Source organism: Heteronotia binoei, chromosome 2, assembly GCF_032191835.1.
Source record: "Heteronotia binoei isolate CCM8104 ecotype False Entrance Well chromosome 2, APGP_CSIRO_Hbin_v1, whole genome shotgun sequence".
Classification (NCBI taxonomy): domain Eukaryota; kingdom Metazoa; phylum Chordata; class Lepidosauria; order Squamata; family Gekkonidae; genus Heteronotia; species Heteronotia binoei.
In genome coordinates this window covers 101535048-101556053 of record NC_083224.1, presented here as the reverse complement: position 1 = coordinate 101556053, position 21006 = coordinate 101535048, and the positions used below count along the sequence as shown (strand labels likewise).

Genomic DNA, 21006 nt, shown 5'->3' with positions numbered 1-21006 from the left:
CCAGCAGCTGGTGGAGCGGTTCCACTATGGTCGCTTTGTGGGGCAAGAACGAATGATAAAAGTTCAACAACCCCAAAAAACTCTGCAGCTCCGCTTTGCACATGGGGGCTGGGGCCTGGACAATAGCCCTGGTCTTGTCTGCTGTCGGGTGGATTCCCGCCGCGTCCATGGTGAACCCCAGGAACTCCACCCGCGGCACTCCTAGCAAACATTTTTCTTTTTTGACTTTCAGCCCCGCCGCTTGGAAACGGTTGAGCACCTCTCTCAGGTGGCTGTTGAACTCTCGTGCGTCGGGGGAGGCGATTAGAACGTCATCAAAAAATGGCTGCACTCCGGGGATCCCTTTAAGGAGAGAGTCCATTATGCTCTGAAAGATCCCCGAAGCTACGCTAACCCCAAATTGTAGCTTCCAAACCCTGAAAGCTCCCCTGTGGGTCACTATGGTCTGTGCCTCAGCTGTCTTGGCGTCGACCGGTAGTTGCTGGTACGCTTGAGCTAGATCCAGCTTTCCAAAAATTTTGGACCCTGCTAGTGCCGCCAGTACATGGCTAACCACCGGGACAGGGTAAGGGTTGTCCTGGAGCGCTTTGTTTATTGTGCACTTGTAGTCAGTGCAAATTCTCACGTCCCCATTGGGTTTCACCGGCGTGACTATGGGGGTTTCCCAGGCCGCATAAGGCACTGGTTCCAGGACAACTTGGGCTGTGAGACGGTCTAGTTCCGCCTCTATCTTTGGTTTTAAGGCGAACGGGACTCGCCTCGCCTTAAGCCGGATCGGTCTGACCAGGGGATCGAGTGGCAGGGTGATGGGCGGCCCCTTGTAGCCCCCCAGGGACCCATCGAAAACTGCCTGGAACTCCCGGCAGACGTCCTCAAAACTGCCCGTCTGCACTTGCTCTACTCCCACCAACTGGATCCCCAACGGTTGAAACCAGGCCAGCCCCAGTAAGGTTGTGAGCTGGCGCTTGACCACCAGGATGTCCAGTGGCCCCCGGAAGTTCCTTCTCTCTACCCATACCCGGGCCCACCCCACGATGTGCACCGGGTTTTTCTGGAAGTCCCTCAGAACAAAGTCAGCCGGCCTCAGGTGGAGGCGGCGGCGAGGACAAAGTTTCTTTAGGGTTTCCTCTGAAATTATGGAGATGGAGGAACCCGAGTCCACCTCCATGAGGCATGGGGCGCCCTCGATGAGGACCATCATTTTGACCTTGTCAGGGGCGAATAGGGGCAAGTTCAATACCTGCAGGCTGGTTGACGCTGTCGTGTGGGCCTCGATGGAGTCGCTGTCGTGTGGCCTCGGTGATGAGCTGTTGGTCGCCGGCGGCTGTTCTTGGCCCGACAAGCCCGAGCAATGTGGCCCATCTTCCCACAGCTTCGGCAGTCCATGTTGCGGTAGAGACAGTCCCTCCTCTCATGGGGGTCGCTGCAGCTGGCGCATTTGATGGAGGGAGGTCTCTCCATCGCTCGCTGTCTCGTGGGGGCTCTTGGGTCTGCTCCTTGTGGCTGCCGGAGCTGGAAAGCCTCTTCGTCCTTTGGCCCGCCAGGCGCCATTTCTTCCTGGTGGACAGTCTCTCCACGTGGGTGGCTGTACGCCTTGGTGGCTCTCTTGAAGGCCGTCGCCTCGTTGAAGGCTTGTTGGAGGGTGAGCTCTTCCTTGGTGAAGAGCTTCTGCTGCAGCCTTTTGTCTCGGAGGCCCCAGACGAATCGGTCTCTCAGGGCCTCCTCCCGCTTGTCGAAGCTGCAGTTCCCTGCGATCTGACAGAGACCGGCCAGGTAGACTGCCGCCGTTTCCCCGGGCTTCTGATCCCTCTTATGGAACAGGAATCGGCGGGCTACGATGGACGGCTGGGGCGAGAAATGCCCTGTGAGGAGTCTGACGACCTCCCCGTATGTCCTCTCGGTGAGCTTCGTGGGGGCAGAGAGACCTCGTGCGATCTCGAAGGTAGCCTCTCCGCAGACGCTCAACAGGACATCCCTCATGCGGTTGTCGTCCGTAATCATGTTGGCCCGCAGGTAGCATTCGACTCGTTCGGTGTAGGTCTCCCATCGTTCGGGGTGGTCCGGATTGAACTCGGCAAGATGGCCCGTCGTTACACTAGAGTTCGCCATTGTGGTGGTGGGCGTCTCCATTTCTTGCGGTCCTGCGCCTTCCTCGTCTCCAGCCAGGTCAGGTTCCACTCGGGGAAGCCTTCCTAGCCGGATCCCACCTTCGTCGACAGTGTAATGTACTCAGAGATGAGATGTGTCGAAGGCAACGTGCTTTATTAGACGGTACATTACGGAACTGGGACACGCAGGCCGGGACCCGCTTTATATACATTTTCCCGAAACAGCCCCCCAGCCGGCCAGCTCAATCCTGGCCAGTTACAGTTCCCGCAGCTGATCTTGATAGGCGGAGTCTTTCCCACACTGCGCTGGGTGACCAAGGGACTTCCCCTGGTCGCCCTTTTCTGAGGGGCCGCGTGGTGCTTTGTTTAAGCACAAGACACTACAGCAGCAGAACACAGCAGCAACAATTAAAACACAGAATCCTATTAAAACAGTAAAAAAACCTTAACTTTTAACAATACAGGAACTTTACCAACCCCTCCCCCCCCAAAAAAAAACTTCACTCTAACCCCAAGAAATCTAAGCCACCCAAATCAAGTAAAGTAAAAGGACACTGCACTTTTAAAAGTCCTCTCACTAAAATAAGATACGAGCTAACTGGCAACCCCCCCCACCCCAGGCCCCCACCCCCAGCAGAACCCCTTAACCCCAAATAAGCTACCCAGTACTCACCCACCCAAATCTGGAAAAGTAAAGGGACTCTGAGTCTTAAAAAGTCCTTTTACTAACTAAAATAAAAACAAGAACCCCAAGACTGTCTTACCTTAGATGTCTTCTCTTCTCAAGGCAGGTCAGGAAAGGCTGAGAGAGAGCAGCAGCAGCTGAGGCCAAGGGCCAGCGCACCACAATCTCTCTCACACACCAACACAAAACACAACAGCAATGGAATGGAGTCCAGCCAGGCAGACTCTGACCCTACACAGAGCAGTTTCAAAAAATAGCACTGCTCTGTGATTGGCCAGAGAACACTGTTTACTTGGATACCCAAGTAAACAAAAGAACAACAATGTAGCTGATGGCTGAGGGATTAGCCCAGCCATCAGCCGTACAAAAGCCCTTCAAAGCATGCATTTGTAATGCATTTTGCAAATGCATGCTTTGGATTGGCTGCTGGGGCTCCTCTTCCCCTCCCCCTTCCTCCCTGATCCCAGGGAGGCTATGGAAGAGGTGGGAAAAGGCTTCCAAAGGTGGGAAAGGAAGCAAGCAGCTCCCCTGAAGCTGCAGAAGCTCCTTTCCCGCCTTTTCCATTGACTTCCATATACTTCCGAATATCTATACAGAAGTATACGGGAAGCCATATACGGCTCCTGTTTAAGGGCCTGAAAATGGAATCGGAAGTATACGGTGCCATATACTTCTGAATCAGGGGTGATTCGGTGGGCTATGCGGTTCGGCCGAAACGAATGCACACCCCTAATCCTAATCTGAAAATCTAATCACTGCACCACACTGGCCTTTGTAGGATGGCTTTTTTATTTTAATCATTTATTCACAACAGTTTACAATATAAACAGAAATAACAACCAGTTGCACCAAAAGTACGGTACTGTACCAACATACAATCAGCAGTTAACTGAGACTTTTGCAGAAGTTCTGTAAAAGAAGTAAAAATATGCCTATGAGGGGTCACCTGTTTAGCAAGTAGGGTGGCTTTTGTTGAACAGCTCCAATCTCCAGATTTAAGTATCCACTGATCTGGACAGGTTGAGAATTAGATGCATTGATGATTATTTGATCCTGAGTGGTATCAAAGCCTGTCTTGAAAGAGTTGTTTTCCTTGGCAAGAATGGTTGAAGAACTGAAATCCCATGTCTTCATGTTACCTGTTAATATTTCCCTGAAATCTGTTCATGTTCAAAACTGAAAAGGCATTGCCTCTGTCCAATTTATACAAACAAACCCCACACACAATTATCAGTCTTAAGCTTAGTTGGGTTTATATCCAAACCAAAATTCTATCCCTGAACGTTATTCCAACTGGGATCTTCAGTGCACTGAGGAAGATGAAAAAGTAAAAAAACTTGGGAAGGTGTTTGGTACAGTGAAGTTTTAAAAAGGGACTCACACTAGGAAACTGTCACAGTAAGTTTTAAAGATTCAGCTCACCTCTCTCCAGCTACCTGGCTGCCCCGAACATTTGTTATAAGAATATAAACTTGAAGAAATGGCACTCATATAGTAACGTAACCAGGAATTTCAGAGTTGTACTCCTTGGTTTTGACTTCCTGAATATTTCCCTTTGGAAAAGCCAACTTTCCACCTTACTTTTCCCCAGCATAAACTGGTTTGAAATCTACAGGGAATGCTGTCAAATCCAGGAAGTGAAAGAGGAGGCAAACACTACATAGGAGTGTTTTGACCACTAGAAAATCACTGCTGGCACTGCAGGTCAAGGAAAATAAAGTTGCCACCAATATAAAATTGCAAGAAGGAGAAATAAAAATGTGGCACTCTCTTATTGTGGTACCCAGTGCTCGCTTTCCTTGAGGCATCCTTGGACTAGGATCCAACTGAAATTCCTAAGGGACTTTGGAAATACATGACATATGTAGAGCATCTATCTCAAGACTTACCACAGGCATTAAAATGAGAGACAAAAGCCTCTTCAGCAGACATGGCATTTTGCAGCAACGGAGCTGGTTTGTCCATGTGGCATCTACAAATTCTCCATCGCTGGAAAAGTGAAACAAGAAAGACAATTCCATGGATTTTTAATCTATCTGGAAAATTCTGTCTACCCAGTATGATATACCATGCCCAATGCTATAACTCTGCAGGGGTACATGTAAGGCCCTTTCATACAGGCTCTTTAAACATTCTTTGGCTTTGGAAGTCAAATGAATTTTCATTTCAAATTTCACACACCTAAAGGATAAAAAAACAGGTTTTTGGAAAACCTGGATTAAGTTAACTGCAGGAGGGCAGTGTGGTGGGGATTGGCCTTCAGAAGCCAAAGGGGATTCACCTGAATGAAAGGGGCCTTATACTGTAAATACATCTGAAAGGTTAACATAGCACAGAAAGGACAATAATTTACATTAAGGAAAAGGAAAGGAAAGGTCCCCTGTGCAAGCACCAGTCATTTCCGACTCTGGGGTGATGTTGCTTTCACAACATTTTCACCGCAGACTTTTTACGGGGTGGTTTGCCATTGCCTTCCCCAGTCATCTACACTTTTCCCCCAACAAGCTGGGTACACATTTGACCGACCTCAGAAGGGTGGAAGGCTGAGTCAACCTGAGCCGGCTACCTGAAAACCCAGCTTCCACCAGGGATCGAACTCAGGTCGTGAGTAGAGGTTAGGACTGCAGTACTGCAGCTTTAACACTCTGCGCCACAGGGCTCTTAATTTACATTAAAGGAGACTATTCATAACAAGAACTAGCACTGTTAGCCTTACATTGCTAGATGTAAGCTAAATTCTAGAGGTTTATTAGTAATTAGGAGTAAGGCCGGTTGTGAAGAAAAATACAATGAACTCTAGAAGGAGGCTCCAGGCGAGTGCCCCACCCTTCCTTGCTGTCTTCCCACCCAAGTGAAGGCATTCACCCCCTCACCCCCCACCCAACCTCAAGAAGAGTGGATCTCTGCCATCTGGGGAGCAGCTGTAATTCTGAGTGCTCTCCAGCTGTCACCTGGAGATTGGCAACAGTGGTTTTCCAAGAGGAAACACCTCTCCCTCAGATGCCATCTGGAGAGCAGTTATAATTCTGAGTGGTCTCCAGCCATCACCTGGAGATTAGGAACAGGAGAGAACCATGTTCTACTAAAGAATAAATTAGTTATGTAAAGTTGTTTCTGAACAATGCTGAAACCCTTTGCAGAATATACTTCTAAAAACTAGATGCTATAAATGCAGGATATCTCATTATCTTCAGTGCTTAGCACAGTGTTAGAGAACCGCTAATGCCCTTTGGAGAATAACTAATTTATTCTTTAGTAGAACACCGCTGAAAGTGAAGGTGATTGAAGGTGATTGTTGATGATTGATTAGAGTGGCTGTGTTCCCCACCCTCTTTGCATGATTAAGCTGTGCCTTGCCAGAGGTGCGAGCCTTTGGCGTGAGCTGAAGGGCAAGAGCTAAAGGGTTCTTGGCCTGTGGCTCTTAGCCTGCGGGCTGTGTAAGGACCAGGAACCCAGATTCCTTGTGTTCCCAATAAGGTAAGTAGACTCTCCAGGCGGGGAGCCACATAAACAAACAGGGTTTAAAAGGGGACTGCATATTTTTAAAAAGCTATCATGAAGGTAGAATTCCAGCAGGGGAGTGGGGGCTTTCCAGTGTTTTGCATTGAGTGTCACATGTATGACTATCTGCCCAAAGGACAGAAGTCTTGGGTGTGTGCTCGATGCAAGGAGCTCCTGGTCCTCAGGGAATGAGTTCGTACCCTTGAGGCTGAGGTGACTGATCTGGAGAAGCAGAGACAGTCAGTAAGGCACTCACAGAAGACTCTTGGGGACGTGTTAGATGAGCCCCACTCTAAACGTGGCAGCCCCGTTGCTGCCAGGGAGCATGAGGGTTGAGAGGGAACAGGACACCAGGCTGAGGATAAGGGGAATGAACGCTCAGAAGGGACCTCTTCTTTGGTTGGTGAGCGGGAATCCTTTCACGCCAAGGAACCATCCCTGGGCAGGGAGAGAGGGGGGGATCTTGGTAGTTGGTGATTCAATCCTTAGGCAAGTAGACAGCTGGGTGGCAAAACCACATACTGACTGTATGGTGACTTGCCTGTCTGGTGACTTGCCTGTCTGGTGTGAAGGTAGCGAACGTTACGCTTGTAGTAGATAGGCTGATAGTGCTGGGGAGGAGCCGGTGGTCGTGGGGCATGTTGGCACCAATGATGTGAGGAAATGCAGTCGTGAGGTCCTGGAGGAAAAATTTAGGCAGCTAGGCAGGAGACTTAAGGCCAGGACCTCCAAGGTAGTCTTCTCAGAAGTGCTACCTGTTCCACATGCAGGGCTGGAGAGACAGGCACAAATTAGAAGTCTCAATGTGTGGATGGGACAATGGTATAAGGAGGAAGGGTTTAAGTTTGTTAGGCACTGGGATGCTTTCTGGAACAAGCGAAAGCTGTACAAAAAAGATGGTCTCCACTTGTCCCCGGATGGAAACAGGCTGCTGGCACTAAAAATCAAAAAGGTGGCAGAGCAGTTTGTAAACTAAATCTTGGGGGAAAGCCGACAGGAGATGAAATGTCTCTGGTTCAGGAAGACTCATCTCAAAGAGATGAAGGGTTAGCAGATACTTTTCTACCGGGTAATGGATCAGAGTTGTCCACTGAGATGGTGACAAACAGAATGGACTGCCTGCCAGTCTCCAGGCGGCAGGAGGAAGGTGGCGGGCCAGCTTGCCTGGGAAATTATAGATTTTTGTACACAAATGCTAGAAGTCTTCAAAGTAAAATTGGTGAGTTGGAATGTTTAGTGTTGGGAGAAAACACAGACATTGTGGGAATTTCAGAAACTTGGTGGAATGAGGAGAATCAGTGGGACACAGTGATTCCTGGATATAAGTTATACCGGAAGGATAGGGAGGGAAGGGTTGGAGGTGGGGTTGCTCGGTATGTCAGAGAGGGCATACGGTCCAGTAAGATGGAGGTCAGAGAATTAGACGCCCTTATAGAAATGCTTTGGGTTGAAATAGAGGGCCCAAAAGGAAATTTAACTATGGGAGTTTGTTATCGCCCACCAAATCAAAAGATAGAGGACGACTATAATATGATGGAAGGCTTAAAGATGGTGGCTAGACGTAAAAACTGTGTCGTCATAGGTGATTTTAACTACCCGCAGATTGATTGGGTCAATATGTGTTCAGGTCGAGAGAAAGAGATTGAATTTCTAGATGCTCTCAATGACTGTGCTATGGAGCAGATGGTCTCTGAACCTACCAGGGGTGGGACAATCCTGGATTTGGTCCTAAGTAATGCCCAAGATTTGGTGAGAGATGTAAAAGTGATCGCACCGCTTGGGAGCAGTGACCATAACGTTATTGATTTCACCATTTGTATAAATAGTTGCTCCAAAAGACTGGCACAACCAAGTTTAACTTTAAAAGGGGTAAATTCTCTGAGATGAGGAGGCATGTGAAAAGGAAACTGAAAGGAAAGGTAAATACAGTCAACACTCCTAGAAGCTCAGATAAAATATATACAAGTTAGGAAAGGCACAAACAGGTATAAGAGAAGGCCTGCATGGTTAACAAAGTAATGGAAGCTGTAAAAGGTAAGAAGGACTCCTTTAAGCGGTGGAAAGCTAGTCCAAGTGAAATTAATAAAAGGGAACACAGGCAGTGGCTAATCAAATGCAAGACTGTGATCAGGCAGGCAAAAAGGGACTATGGGGAGCATATTGCAAAAAACATAAAGACCAACAATAAAAATTTCTTCAAATATATTAGAAGCAGGAAACCAGCCAGGGAGGCAGTGGGACCCTTAGATGACCAAGGGGTCAAAGGTTTACTGAAGGAGGATAGGGAAATGGCTGAGAAGCTGAATGCATTTTTTGCCTCTATCTTCACTGTGGAAGATGAGAAGTTTTTGCCTGCTCCAGAACCACTTATATTGAAAGGCCTGAGTCAGATTGAGGTGACAAGAGAGGAGGTCCTACAACTGATAAGACGAATTAAAAACTAATAAGTCACCAGGTCCGGATGGCATACATCCAAGAGTTCTGAAAGAACTCAAAGTTGAACTTGTGGATCTTTTGACAAAAATCTGTAATCTTTCATTGAAATCTGCCTCCGTTCCTGAGGACTGGAAGGTAGCAAATGTCACCCCCATCTTTAAAAAGGGTTCCAGAGGAGATCTGGGTAACTACAGGCCAGTCAGTCTGACTTCAATATCGGGAAAGTTGGTAGAAACCATTATCAAGGACAGAATGAGTAGGCACATTGATGAACACGAGTTATTGAGTAAGTCTCAGCATGGGTTCTATAAAGGAAGTTCTCGCCTCACTAACCTGTTACATTTCTTTGAGGGGGTGAACAAACATGTGGACAAAGCAGGCCCGATATATATTGTTTAACTTGACTTCCAGAAAGCTTTTGATAAAGCTCCTCATCAAAGGCTCCTTAGTAAGCTCGAGAGTCATGGAGTAAAAGGACAGGTCCTCTTGTGGATCAAAAACTGGCTAATTAATAGGAAGCAGAGAGTGAGTATAAATAGGCAGTCATCGCAGTGGAGGACGGTAAGCAGTGGAGTGCCTCACGTCTCAGTACTGTATCCCATGCTCTTTAACTTGTTCATAAATGATTTGGAGTTGAGAGTAGGCAGTGAAGTGGCCAAGTTTGCAGATGACACTAAATTGTTCAGGGTGGTAAGAACCAGAGAGGAATATGAGAAACTCTAAAGGGATTTGTAGAGACTGGGTGAGTGGGCGTCAATGTGGCAGATGATGTTCAATGTGGCCAAGTGCAAAGTAATACACATTGGGGCCAAGAATCCCAGCTACAAATACAAATTGATGGGGTGTGAACTGGCAGAGACTGATCAAGAGAGAGATCTTGGGGTCATGCTAGATAACCCACTGAAAATGTCAAGACAGAGTCCGATTGCAATAAAAAAGGCCAACGCCATGCTGGGAATTATTAGGAAGGGAATTGAAAACAAATCAGCCAGTATCATAATGCCCCTGTATAAATCGATGGTGTGGTCTCATTTGGAATACTGTGTGCAATTCTGGTCACCGCACCTCAAAAAGGATATTATAGCATTGGAAAAAGTGCAGAAAAGGGCAACTAGAATGATTAAAGGCTTGGAACACTTTCCCTATGAAGAAAGGTTAAAACGCTTGAGGCTGTTTAGCTTGGAGAAACGTCGACTGCAGGGTGACATGATAGAGGTTTACAAAGTTTATCAAATGTTGTTTAAGCCGTTCTGCCAAGATTCTTGTAAATATTTATAGTCATTATTTAATAGCAAAATTGGTCTATAATTTTTTACATTTGTGACATCTCTATCTTCCTTGGGTATCAACGAAATGACAGCTTCTTTCCATGTGTTTGGTACATTCCCCTTTTATTCTTATCATATTCATCAGCTTCTGCAATTTTGGTATTAATTCATCTTTAAAGGTTTTAAAATATTTAGCTGTATATCCATCTGGCCCAGGAGCTTTTCCATTTTTCATTGCGTTAATTGCTGCTTCAATTTCTATTTTTTCAATTGGATCATTCAAAACTTTTTGCATATTTTCAGTTAAGGGCTCTATTTTTATCTTTTGTAAATACTCATCCATCTTCTCTTTCTTTATTTTAACGCCTTTAAACAATTTGGCATAGTACTTAAAAAATTCTCTTTTTATCCCCTCTTGAGTAACCACTTCTCTTCCATCTTCCACAATTCTATTAATAATTCTATTTTTTCTCTTTTTCTTCAATTGCCAAGCCAAATACTTTCCCGGTTTATTTGCTCCTTCAAAGGATTTCTGCTGAAGTCTTTTCAAACTCCATTCCACTTCTTTATTTAACAAATGTCTTAATTGAGTTTGTAATACTGTAATTTCCCTAAAAATTTTCTTTTTCCCTGGTCTTTTTCTCAACTCCTTCCTTTTTCTTTATTTCATTTTGAATGTCCAACAACTGTTTTTCTTTCATTCTCTTATCTTTATTATTTAAAGTAATCAACACTCCTCTCATTAATGCTTTATAAGTATCCCAGACCATCTGAAAATCAATATCCTCTTTATCATTCACTTGGAAAAAAGCTTTAGTTTCATTTTCTAGGTATGTCACTTTTTCTTTATTCTGTAGCAAATCTTCATTCAATCTCCATCTTCTCAATTTCTTGGACAATTTTGGCTAAAATCGGAGGCTAAAATCTTCATTCAATCTCCATCTTCTCAATTTCTTGGACAATTTTGTAATCCACATTATTGGGTTATGATCAGCCCCAATTTTAGGTCAAATCTCTATCTTCCTTGTTATAAGACCTAAATCTTTGGTTCCCCACAGCATGTCAATTCTAGAAAAATTTTTGTGTCTTGCTGAAAAAAAAGTATAGTCCCGCACTTCAGGGTTGAATTTCCTCCAAATATCTTCAAAATTTTCTTGTTTAACCAATTTTAAAAAAAAGACTTTGGCAATTTCTCTTCTTTACAGTTATTTTTTTTCCCTCCAGATCTATCCAATGAGTTCTTAACTGTTCCATTAAAATCTCCCATTAACAATACTTGGTCATAGGTCAGTTCATCAAGCTTTTGTGTAATGTCTTTTTAAAAAGCATCCTTTGCACCATTAGGCACATACAATCCCAATAACATTTTTTTCCCATTTAATATTGTCTCTACTGCTACAAATCTTCCATCTTTATCTTTAAACACTAATTTTGGCTCCAATTCTTGTTTAATATACAAAACCACTCCCCTTTTCTTCTGTTCAGCTAATGAAAAAAATTCTACTCCCAATTGTTTGTTCCATAAAAATTTATAATCCTTTTGTTTAATATGCACTTCTTTCAAACAAATTATATTACAGTTTTGTTTCTTAATCCAATGAAATGTTGCCCTTCTTTTTTGTGGTGAATTTAGTCCATTAACGTTCCAAGACAATAATTTGTAATCCATCATGGTGCAAATTCTTTATTTTTTCAAAATATCTATGCAGCTTTTGGGCATTTGTAATTGTGATTCTCGTCCCTGGAGTTTAAAGCTCAAACCTTCAGGTATTATCCACCTAAACCTCATGCCATTGTCTCTCAATTTTTCTGTCAGCTTTTTATATGTTCTCCTATCATTTATCACTTGCCTTGGCAGCTCCTTCATTATTCTCACTTTGCTGCCTCCCACTATCAATGCCTTTTCAGTTTTTATTCATGATCCTTCCCACCATTTCCTTTGTCATATATCTTATGACAACATCTCTTGGTTTTTTTTTTTTTTTTTTTTGCAAAAAGTGAATTCACTCTATACGTATAATCATACATGTTTTTAGTCTCTTCAGGGTCTTCATCTAAAAATTCTGCAATTATTTTTATTATATAGCCTTTTAAATCACCATCCTCCATTTCAGGTACTCCTCTCAGATGTATCTGCATCTCCATCAATTTGCAGTCATGGATTGTGACTTTTTCTTGCATTTTCAGCAAGGTGGAATCATATACTTTCATTTTGCCTTCTACCTCCTGCACTTTCTTAGATGTTTCATCAGTTTCCTTTCTGAGATCTTCCATATCTTTTTTAATCTCTGCAATAATTTCTTTTTTCGATTCATCTGTGATCTCTCTCACCCTTCTCATCATTCTGGTCTTCATCGCCTCTAATTGGTCTTGCATTTTCTCCAATGAAGTAGTCCTTGTTCGGGGCTGCATGTGTTCAGACATTTAAAAACACCAAAAATTTTAATCTCACAGATTTTGAATTTGACTGTCAGATTCAAAAGATTAGAACTTGCTTTTTATAATAAGTCTAATTTCACTGTCCTCAGAGCTTCCCAGACCGAGATATTAGTTTTTAAAACTTTTAAACCCTTCAAAAAAACACAATTTTTTGGACCTCACCAATTTTCAATTCAACTATCAGGTTCAAAAGAGTTGGACTTGCCCTTTATAACAAGCCCAATTTTGCCATCCTCGGAACTCCCAAAATCAAGATATTTCTTTTTAAAGTTTTTAAATCTTCCAAAATGGCGGTCGCAACTTTTTACTGCTCCTTGCAATTTTTTTCCCCTTTTAAAAATTTCTGAGGACCACACAAATAATATGACCAATAGTATTTATCTTCTTACCCTCTTTTCAATTGATTCCAACAATTTTTAATGTCCTGAATTCTTTTAAAACATTGTTTTTATTTTGGCCTCCCAGCAATGGCAGCCAATGTTTCTCAATGGTATATATTCCTAGAGTAGGTTTTCTTTCCACTACTTCCTGCTTTTGTTGCCACGAAGTCTCATGCACACTGGTAAGGAGATCTCACTATACTTGACGTATTTCCTGTCTTGCTCAGATGTGCTGCAGTTCTGTTCCAATATGACGATGGTGCTTTTTCTTCCAAAAGCGCAAGTAGACAAAAGAATAAATTCTTTTCCACTTTTTAGCAGTTTTTAACACTGTCCTTTATATTTATAAAGTCCAAATTTCACCTCTTCCTTCCCTCTTCTTCCAGGCTCTCTAAATTTTCCATTCCCACCTTTTAAATTTGTCTCTTTAAACTATAAATAGCTCCAGAATGAAAAATAGTTTTCTGTACCTTTTCTTCCAATTATCCAAGTTTCCACTGGTCTTGCAAAGCTTTAGATGTTTAGCAATGTCCAAGAAGGTTAGGATCCTGTCAAGCTTATGTCAAATAAATGACTCTGAGAACTTCTGCAGATGATGAATATGTAACTCTTCCCTGAGACCCCTCAAAGCCTCAAAGAAGCCTCCCCCCCCCCCGGGACTCCCTTTTAGCCGAGGTAAATCTCATCAAAGTTTCCTGTGCATATCTTGGACTAATCTCTAACTGAGAAAAGTAGGCAGTAGGCATTAATTTGCCTTCCACTACCCCGAACAGAAGTTCTAGCCTGCTCCCCTTATGAGAGGCAGCTCAGCTCAACATTTTCCTCCCCCGGAAGTCCCAGAACCAGAGTGGATTTATAAAGGAAGATCAAGCAGGGTTTCTTCCCAAAAGATAAATAAGAGACAATATTAGAACTGTTGTAAATATTGTAGAATATTATGAAAGACATCCAGAAAAAGAAGTATCATTATTCTTTGCAGATGCAAAGAAAGCATTTGACAATTTAAGTTGGGACTTTATGTTTGCAGTAATGGAAAAAATGGAGCTGGGAGAAAGTTTTATAAGAATGATAAAAGCAATATATTCTGAACAAAGTGCAAGGTTGTGTATAAATGCAGATCTTACAGAAGGTATGAAAATTAGCAAAGGTACTAGACAAGGCTGTCCACTTTCACCACTGTTGTTTATACTGACTCTTGAAATATTACTGATGCAGATCCAAGAAGAAAAAGAGATAGAAGGTTTAAGCATAAAAGGATTTACTTACAAATACAGAGCTTTTGCTGATGATATAATGTTTATAAATGAAAACCCCATACAAGTTACACCTTTGCTGTTAGCTAAAATACAAGAATATGGGGAGTTGGCAGGACTTTGTATAAATAGAGAAAAAATCAAAAATTCTATGTAAAAATAAGCAGATGAACAAGCAACAAGAATTACAGAGACTAACGGGCTGTGAAGTCACTTCTAAGGTAAAGTACCAAGGGGTGGAGATAACAATGAAAAATATTGATCTGTTTAAAAATAATTATGAGAAGTTATGGTGTAAAATGGATGAAGATATGCTAAGATTGAACAAACTTAATTTATCATTGCTGGGTAGAATAGCTGCAATTAAAATGAATATCTTACCAAGAATAATGTATTTGTTTCAAACTATTCCTATTGTGAAGGATGGCAAACAATTTGATAAATGGCGAAGGAAAATTTCAGAATTTGTGTGGGCTAGGAAGAAATCAAGGATTAAAATGAAAATCTTGACAGATGCAAAAGAGAGAGGCGGATTTCAATTACCAGATTTAAAATTATATCATGAAGCAGTTTGTTTAGTGTGGATGAAAGAACGGATAACGCTGTTAAAAAACTTTTAGTGCTGGAAGGTCACGGAAATAAATTTGGCTGGCACGCATATTTGTATTATGGAAAAAAGAAGATGGACGGTTTTTTCTCTCACCATTATATAAGAAGTAATTTATTAAATACATGGATGAAATACAAGAAATATGGAGATGAGAGAAGACCGTTATGGATAGTGCCAGCTGAAGTAATAAAAATAACGGCTGAGATAGGTGAAGAAAAGTGGCTGCCATATAACCAATTATTAAAAATACAAAGTGGCAAAATAGAACTGAAAACTGCTGAAGAGTTGAATCATAAATATGATTGGTTTCCAATGCAACAAATAAAGAGCTTGGTGGAGAATGATATTAAAACTGAAAGAATAAGGAAAGAGCAAACAGAAATGGAAAAAGTTCTGCTTGGAGACAATGATAAATTAATTTCAAAAGTATATAAATTACTTCTACAATGGTCTACAGAAGATGAAGTAGTGAAATCTCAAATGATCAAATGGGCAATTAATGTAAATAAAGAAATAAAGATGGAATCTTGGGAATATCTGTGGAAGAACTCTATGAAACTCTCAACATGTCAAAATATTAAAGAAAATTGTTTTAAGATGATGTATAGATGGTATATGACTCCTAAAAAATTAGCAAAGATGAATAACAAGATGCCAGACAGATGTTGGAAATGTAAAAAGCATGAAGGTTCTTTCTACCACATGTGGTGGAGTTGTGAAAGAGCAAAACAGTATTGGCAAATGATTCAACAAGAAATTTCTAAGATATTGGGATATGAAGTAATGAAAGTTGCAGAGACTTTCTTATTGGGATTACAAATGGAAAAAAATTCCAAAAGAAGATAGAACTTTAATCTGGTACTTGCTTTCAGCTGCTAGGACATTGTATGCGCAGTTGTGGAAGTAAGAAAAAATACCAGAGAAATGGGATTGGATTATAAAAGTTATGACATGGAGTGAAATGGACAAATTAACAAAAATATTAAGAGACTATGATTTAGAAGCTTTTAAGACGGAGTGAAAAAAGTTTAGAAGATATGTAGAAAAAGAGTGGAAAATAAAAGGACACTGGACAATTTTTGATAATGATTAAGTTTTAAAAAGAAGAATATAATTTTTTGTTTTAATAGTTAAGGGTACCTTTAATATTTGTTTTTTTAAGTAAATAACACTGGCGGGAGTCAAGTAACGGGGGGAGGGGTGGGTGGAAAGTAATATATGGGGTAGATAAATTTTTTAAAGTTGTAAGATATAGATTTATTACCATATGTTACCAATAATTGTTTTAACATGATAGAGGTTTACAAGATTATGCATGGGATGGAGAAGTTAGAGAAAGAAATACTTTCCTCCCTTTCTCACAATACAAGAACTCGTGGGCATTCAATGAAACTGCTGAGCAGTCGGGTTAGAACGGATAAAAGGAGGTACTTCTTCACCCAAAGGCTGATTAACATGTGGAATTCACTGCCACTGGAGGTGTTGGCGGCTACAAGCATAGCCAGCTTCAAGAGGGGGTTAGATAAAAATAAGGAGCAGAGGTCCATCAGTGGCTATGTGTGTGTGTGTGTATATATAATTTTTTTGGCCACTGTGTGATACAGAGTGTTGGACTGGATGGGCCATTGGCCTGATCCAACATGGCTTCTCTTATGTTCTTAACACAGTTCTCTCCTGTTCCTAATCTCACTGTGTTTGTCCCTCTTGGTTTGCATTACCTGGAGATTGGCAACAATGGTTCCCCAGGACCACAGTGGAGGGGGGGAACCAAGTCAGCTTACATCATTCTCCTCTCCCCTCCCTCTGTTCTGAACAACAACTCTGTGAGGCAGGTTAGGATGGAATTCTGTGACTGGTCCAAAATCACCCAGTCAGCTTCCACAGCAAGAATCTGGGTCTGGCAGACCACACACTGAAGCTCTAACTTGTATGCTCTCCTCAAAGTCCACCACAAAATCTCCAAGAATTTCCCACCAACCTGTAAAGGTATCACTAAAGGCCTCTGGGTGAGTGCCCCCCAGTCTTGCTGTGTTCCCACCCACCCAAGTGAAGGCATTCACTTCCCCCCCCCACTTTACAGGGAGCTGATCACTGCCATTCTGAATTATCTCCAGCCCTCACCTGGAGATTGGCAACAATGGTTCCTGAGGAAATGGCTGGTTTGGAGGGTGGCCTTGTCTGAGGCCCCACCCTTCCTCACACCCAATCCTCTCCAGCCTCTCCAGTCTTCAAATCTCTAGGAATTTCCCATCCTGGAGTTGGCAACACTATCTCCTTCTCTAGCCAAACATTGAGGGGAGGGGAGGATGGAGACAGGGAGTGAGGAAAGAGTCAGAAAAGAAAGGAATTAAACTTCCTGGCTTATTTTGGTGGCCTTTGGAGGCTGCCTGTGTTGGCAGGCCGTCTGTGTGGACAGTTGATAGGATGGAAGAGGTTTGTTGCCAGTGACAGCCATGACACTTTTTGTGAGGCTGCAGTACACCAGCAGTCCTTTCTGAGACCAGTTGACGGAGAGGAAACAGAGAAGAGTGGGAGATGTATCTCTCTCTCTAAGGTAAGACTGCTTTTGGCAGTTTGTTCAACATTCTTGAGCCTGAGTAGGCAGGGGCAGGGGAGTCAGCCAGTGGGAGGCGAAAGATTCTGACTGAGCTGTGATCAGGCAATGGTTTCTGGAATGCCTTGCTGTCTTCCCACCCACCCAAGAGAAAGCATTAATTCCCCCACACACACATACCTCAAGGGGAGGTGACCTGGAGGTGACCTGGAGTCTCTCTTCGGGAGGGGGGGGGAGCCAAGCACCTGGAGGTTGGCAACAGTGGTTCCCTGGGAGGAAATGGCTGACACTGTGAGGAAAGCCATTGCAAGCCTCCCTTTCGCTCCCTCTAAAGTGGCCCCTCCCTGCTGTGAACAAACATTCCTTCTCAGTTGAAGAGATGTTAACTGTTACTGTTTGTGTGGATTAAAGGGAGGAAGGTAAACAGACAGATAGAGAAACAGAGAAAGAATGAGAGAAAGAACAGAAGGGGGAGGTAGAAAAAGAGGGGGAGAAAGGAGTGAGAGAAAGAAAAATTAGAAGGAAGAGACAGGGGTCTGAGGAAAAGCAGTTGTAATCAGTAAGCTCCCAGCAGAGAACTGTCTGTGTCAGAGGTCAGTGGCCATCTGATGGTGTTCTTGCCTGACAGGGCTAGTGGTGGGTGGGGGAGGGCATAGGGCAGGGGCAGGACAGTGAGCCAATGTGACGCCAGAGGGGTTGATGGATACGTGATGGACCAGTGACTCATGGAGTGCAGGCTTAGCAAATGAGGGCACTGGATTTGGCTTCACCAGAGGACTTTTAGGCTTTTATTATAAAGGATAGTTTCCTGCCTCTCTAAGAGCAAACAAATTGACTGATTACAAGATCTAATGAACACTTTTGCTCTATTGAATTGCTAGTTACTCTTGCTGTTACCCTTGCTAGTTGCTTCAAGCAGACTCGGAGGATACAAATAAATGTTTTATTTGTTGCCTTGTTAGGGCTATACATCATGGAGAGCCTAATTAGAAGATACAGAACAAAATAATCTTGCAGGATTTATGCCATTTAAGATTACCAACATTGACATCAGCCGATCTGGGTGGAATGGGGTCTGGTGCAGTGAACCAGTTTAAAAAGCTGTTCAATTTTAAATGCAGTCAGCTTTAGACCCACTAGCTGGCTCATACTGGACCCGACAAGTATCTTGCAACCTAATCCTCTCATTATGCTTCTATAGAAGAAAGCATTATTGGACTGGACCCTGCCATCACAGAGGAAGATCATTCCCTATCCCCAGTAACCCCCAGTGACCCCTGAAAAGCCAATGCCAAATGTCACAGGACTCTCCTGGAGAAAGCTTCCAGTGGCATGAGAGGAGTGAAATAAAGAAGGGGACTGGGTAAAATAACTCATGTGCTAAAATTCCATCAGCTTTGTTCTATTTGCATGGTGGGGCGGGGTGATTTCATTTGATCCCCCCTCCTCACTGGGATTGGGAACAGCATGAGAGTACAGATCATGAGAAATGGTGGGGGAGAGGAACCCTGCCGAAGTCCAGTCTCTCTCACAGACAATCTGGGCAGGATTTTGTACCAGGTTTCTTCTTGCTTGGTTTTTATACATAGGTGAACAGTTGAAAGAGATGTTTCCTGATCACTGTTCAAAACTGACAAACAAATATTAGATGACTGTGAATTACCACCAGAGAAATGAGCAATGTTCTCTTCCCTAACTGAAGAGTAGGGGTAAAACTTGTAACGTACTCGAAGCGGAGACGAGAGTAGGGCAACATGGTTTATTAGGAGCACGTTGCAAGAGAGCGAGCACGCGGGCCGGGCCCCGCTTATATACAATTCCCGGTGCAGCCTACTAGGTCGGTCGGGCCAATCCTGACCTGTTGAACTACCCGCCGCAGCTGTTGATTGGCGGGTGATTCCGCGCCCCGCGCTGGAGGCTTCTGGGACGGCCAGTAGCCTCTGCGCGGGCGCAAGTAGTTTACTGATACACTACACCCCTCCCCCCCCCTAGTTAAGGAACATAGTCCTTGAGATACGCGGGAGGTCGGCGCTCCCGGGTGGACCGTCTAGGGAGGTCTGGTGGGGGAGGCGCTGCTTCCGCGGTTGGTGCTTCGGCGGCCCGTGGTGTGGCCGGAGGCGGCGGGGCCGGCTCAGCGGGTCTTTCGGGCTCGGACCGTTCTGGTGTTCCTTGCGTCGGCGTGAGGGGCGTTGGGGCCTCGTCCTCAGGTCGGCTCTCGGTTGGTCCCTCCCCGGACCACGCCTCTTCCGTGTCCGCCGGCTCCTCCGGTAGCGTGCGGCGGCGCAACTGGTCTATGTGCCGCCGTAATACCTGGCCCCCCCTTGGTGGATATGTCATAGTGGCGGGACCCCGTCACTCGTAGCACTCGGCCCGCCACCCACTCAGGCCCCCTTGCGTAGTTCCGGGCGTAGACTGGGTCGCCTGCAAAGAACCCCCTGACTGCGTCCCGAACCTCGGGGCTCCCGCGGGTGTCTGACGCCCGGTCGGGGTGTAGCCTGTCCAGTCGGGTTGTCAGCTTGCGTCCCATTAGGAGCTCTGCCGGGCTCACCCCTGTGACTGGGTTGGGGGTGACCCTATTGTCGAAAAGGAATGCCGCTAATCGGTGGTCCCAGTCTCCCTGTACAATTCGGCCCAGGGCTTCTTTCGTGGTGCGGACCATCCGCTCCGCCTGGCCGTTGGTGGCTGGGTGGAAGGGGGCAGATCTTATGTGCCTAATCAGGTATCTATGGAGGAACGCCTGGAAGTCTGCAGACGTGAACGCGGTCCCGTTGTCTGAGACTATGGTGTCCGGGATCCCGTGTGTGCATAAGACCCTGCGCAGCGCTCAGATTGCGGCGGCGGATGAGGTGGACCCTACGGGGATGACCTCCAACCACTTGGTGTAGGCATCCACTATTATCATGAAGATCTGCCCCTGGAATGGCCCCGCGAAATCGAGGTGGAGCCTCGACCATGGTTTCCGGGTTGACTCCCACCTAGTGGCGGGGGCGCTGGGAGGCTCGGGCCGCGACTCTTGACACGTTTGGCACCGTCGGACCCAGCCCTCTATCTCCCCGTCCATCCCCGGCCACCAGACGTAGCTTCTGGCCAAGGCCTTCATTCGGACTATGCCGGGGTGGGTCTCATGTAAAGATTCTAGGACTCGCTTTTGCAGCGGGGGCGGAATCACCACTCTACTTCCCCATAACAGGCACCCCTTGTGGGCTGCTAGTTCCTCCCTCCTGGTCTTATACGGCTTGAATTCTTCCCCCATGTTCCCCTCCGGCCAGCCCCTCACCACCCAGTCGAGCACCCGTGCTAGTGTCTTGTGTTTCTGGGTGGCCTTGGTGACCTCCGCTGCGTGTAGGGGCGGCTCCGGGAGGCTCTCCATTAGCATGACCTGGTGTGCGGGGGCGGGGTCTGGACCCGTTTCCGGAAGCGGCAAGCGGCTGAGTGCGTCCGCGTGACCCATAGCCTTGCCGGCCCTGTGTACCAGTGTGTAAGTGTAGGAGTTGAGGAATTGGTTCCACCTCAACACGCGTTGCGACAGTATTTGGGGGGTTTGACGGTCGGGGGCCAGCAGACCTAAGAGGGGCTTGTGGTCCGTAGCTATGGTGAACCTCCGCCCATACAGGTATTCATGGAACTTGCGGACCCCCGCCACGATTGCCAGAGCCTCCTTGTCTATTTGCGCGTAGTTGCGCTCGGCTGGTGTCAGTGTGCGGGAGTAGTATGCGACCGGTACCTCCCTCCCGTCGGGTAGTTGGTGCCCCAGGACTGCTCCCACCCCGTA

At 44.9% G+C, this 21006-nt stretch overlaps 1 protein-coding gene across 2 annotated transcripts in view; it reads right to left on the bottom strand.

Moving 5' to 3' along the window:
- LOC132566588 (vitamin D3 hydroxylase-associated protein-like) overlaps positions 1-21006 on the bottom strand; it is an 85243-nt gene that overhangs the window by 26328 nt on the left and 37909 nt on the right. For both annotated transcript variants that reach the window (XM_060231768.1, XM_060231769.1), the window contains exon 10: positions 4683-4782. In XM_060231768.1, coding sequence (XP_060087751.1) covers positions 4683-4782 — 100 coding nt within the window. The remainder of the gene's footprint in view (positions 1-4682; positions 4783-21006) is intronic.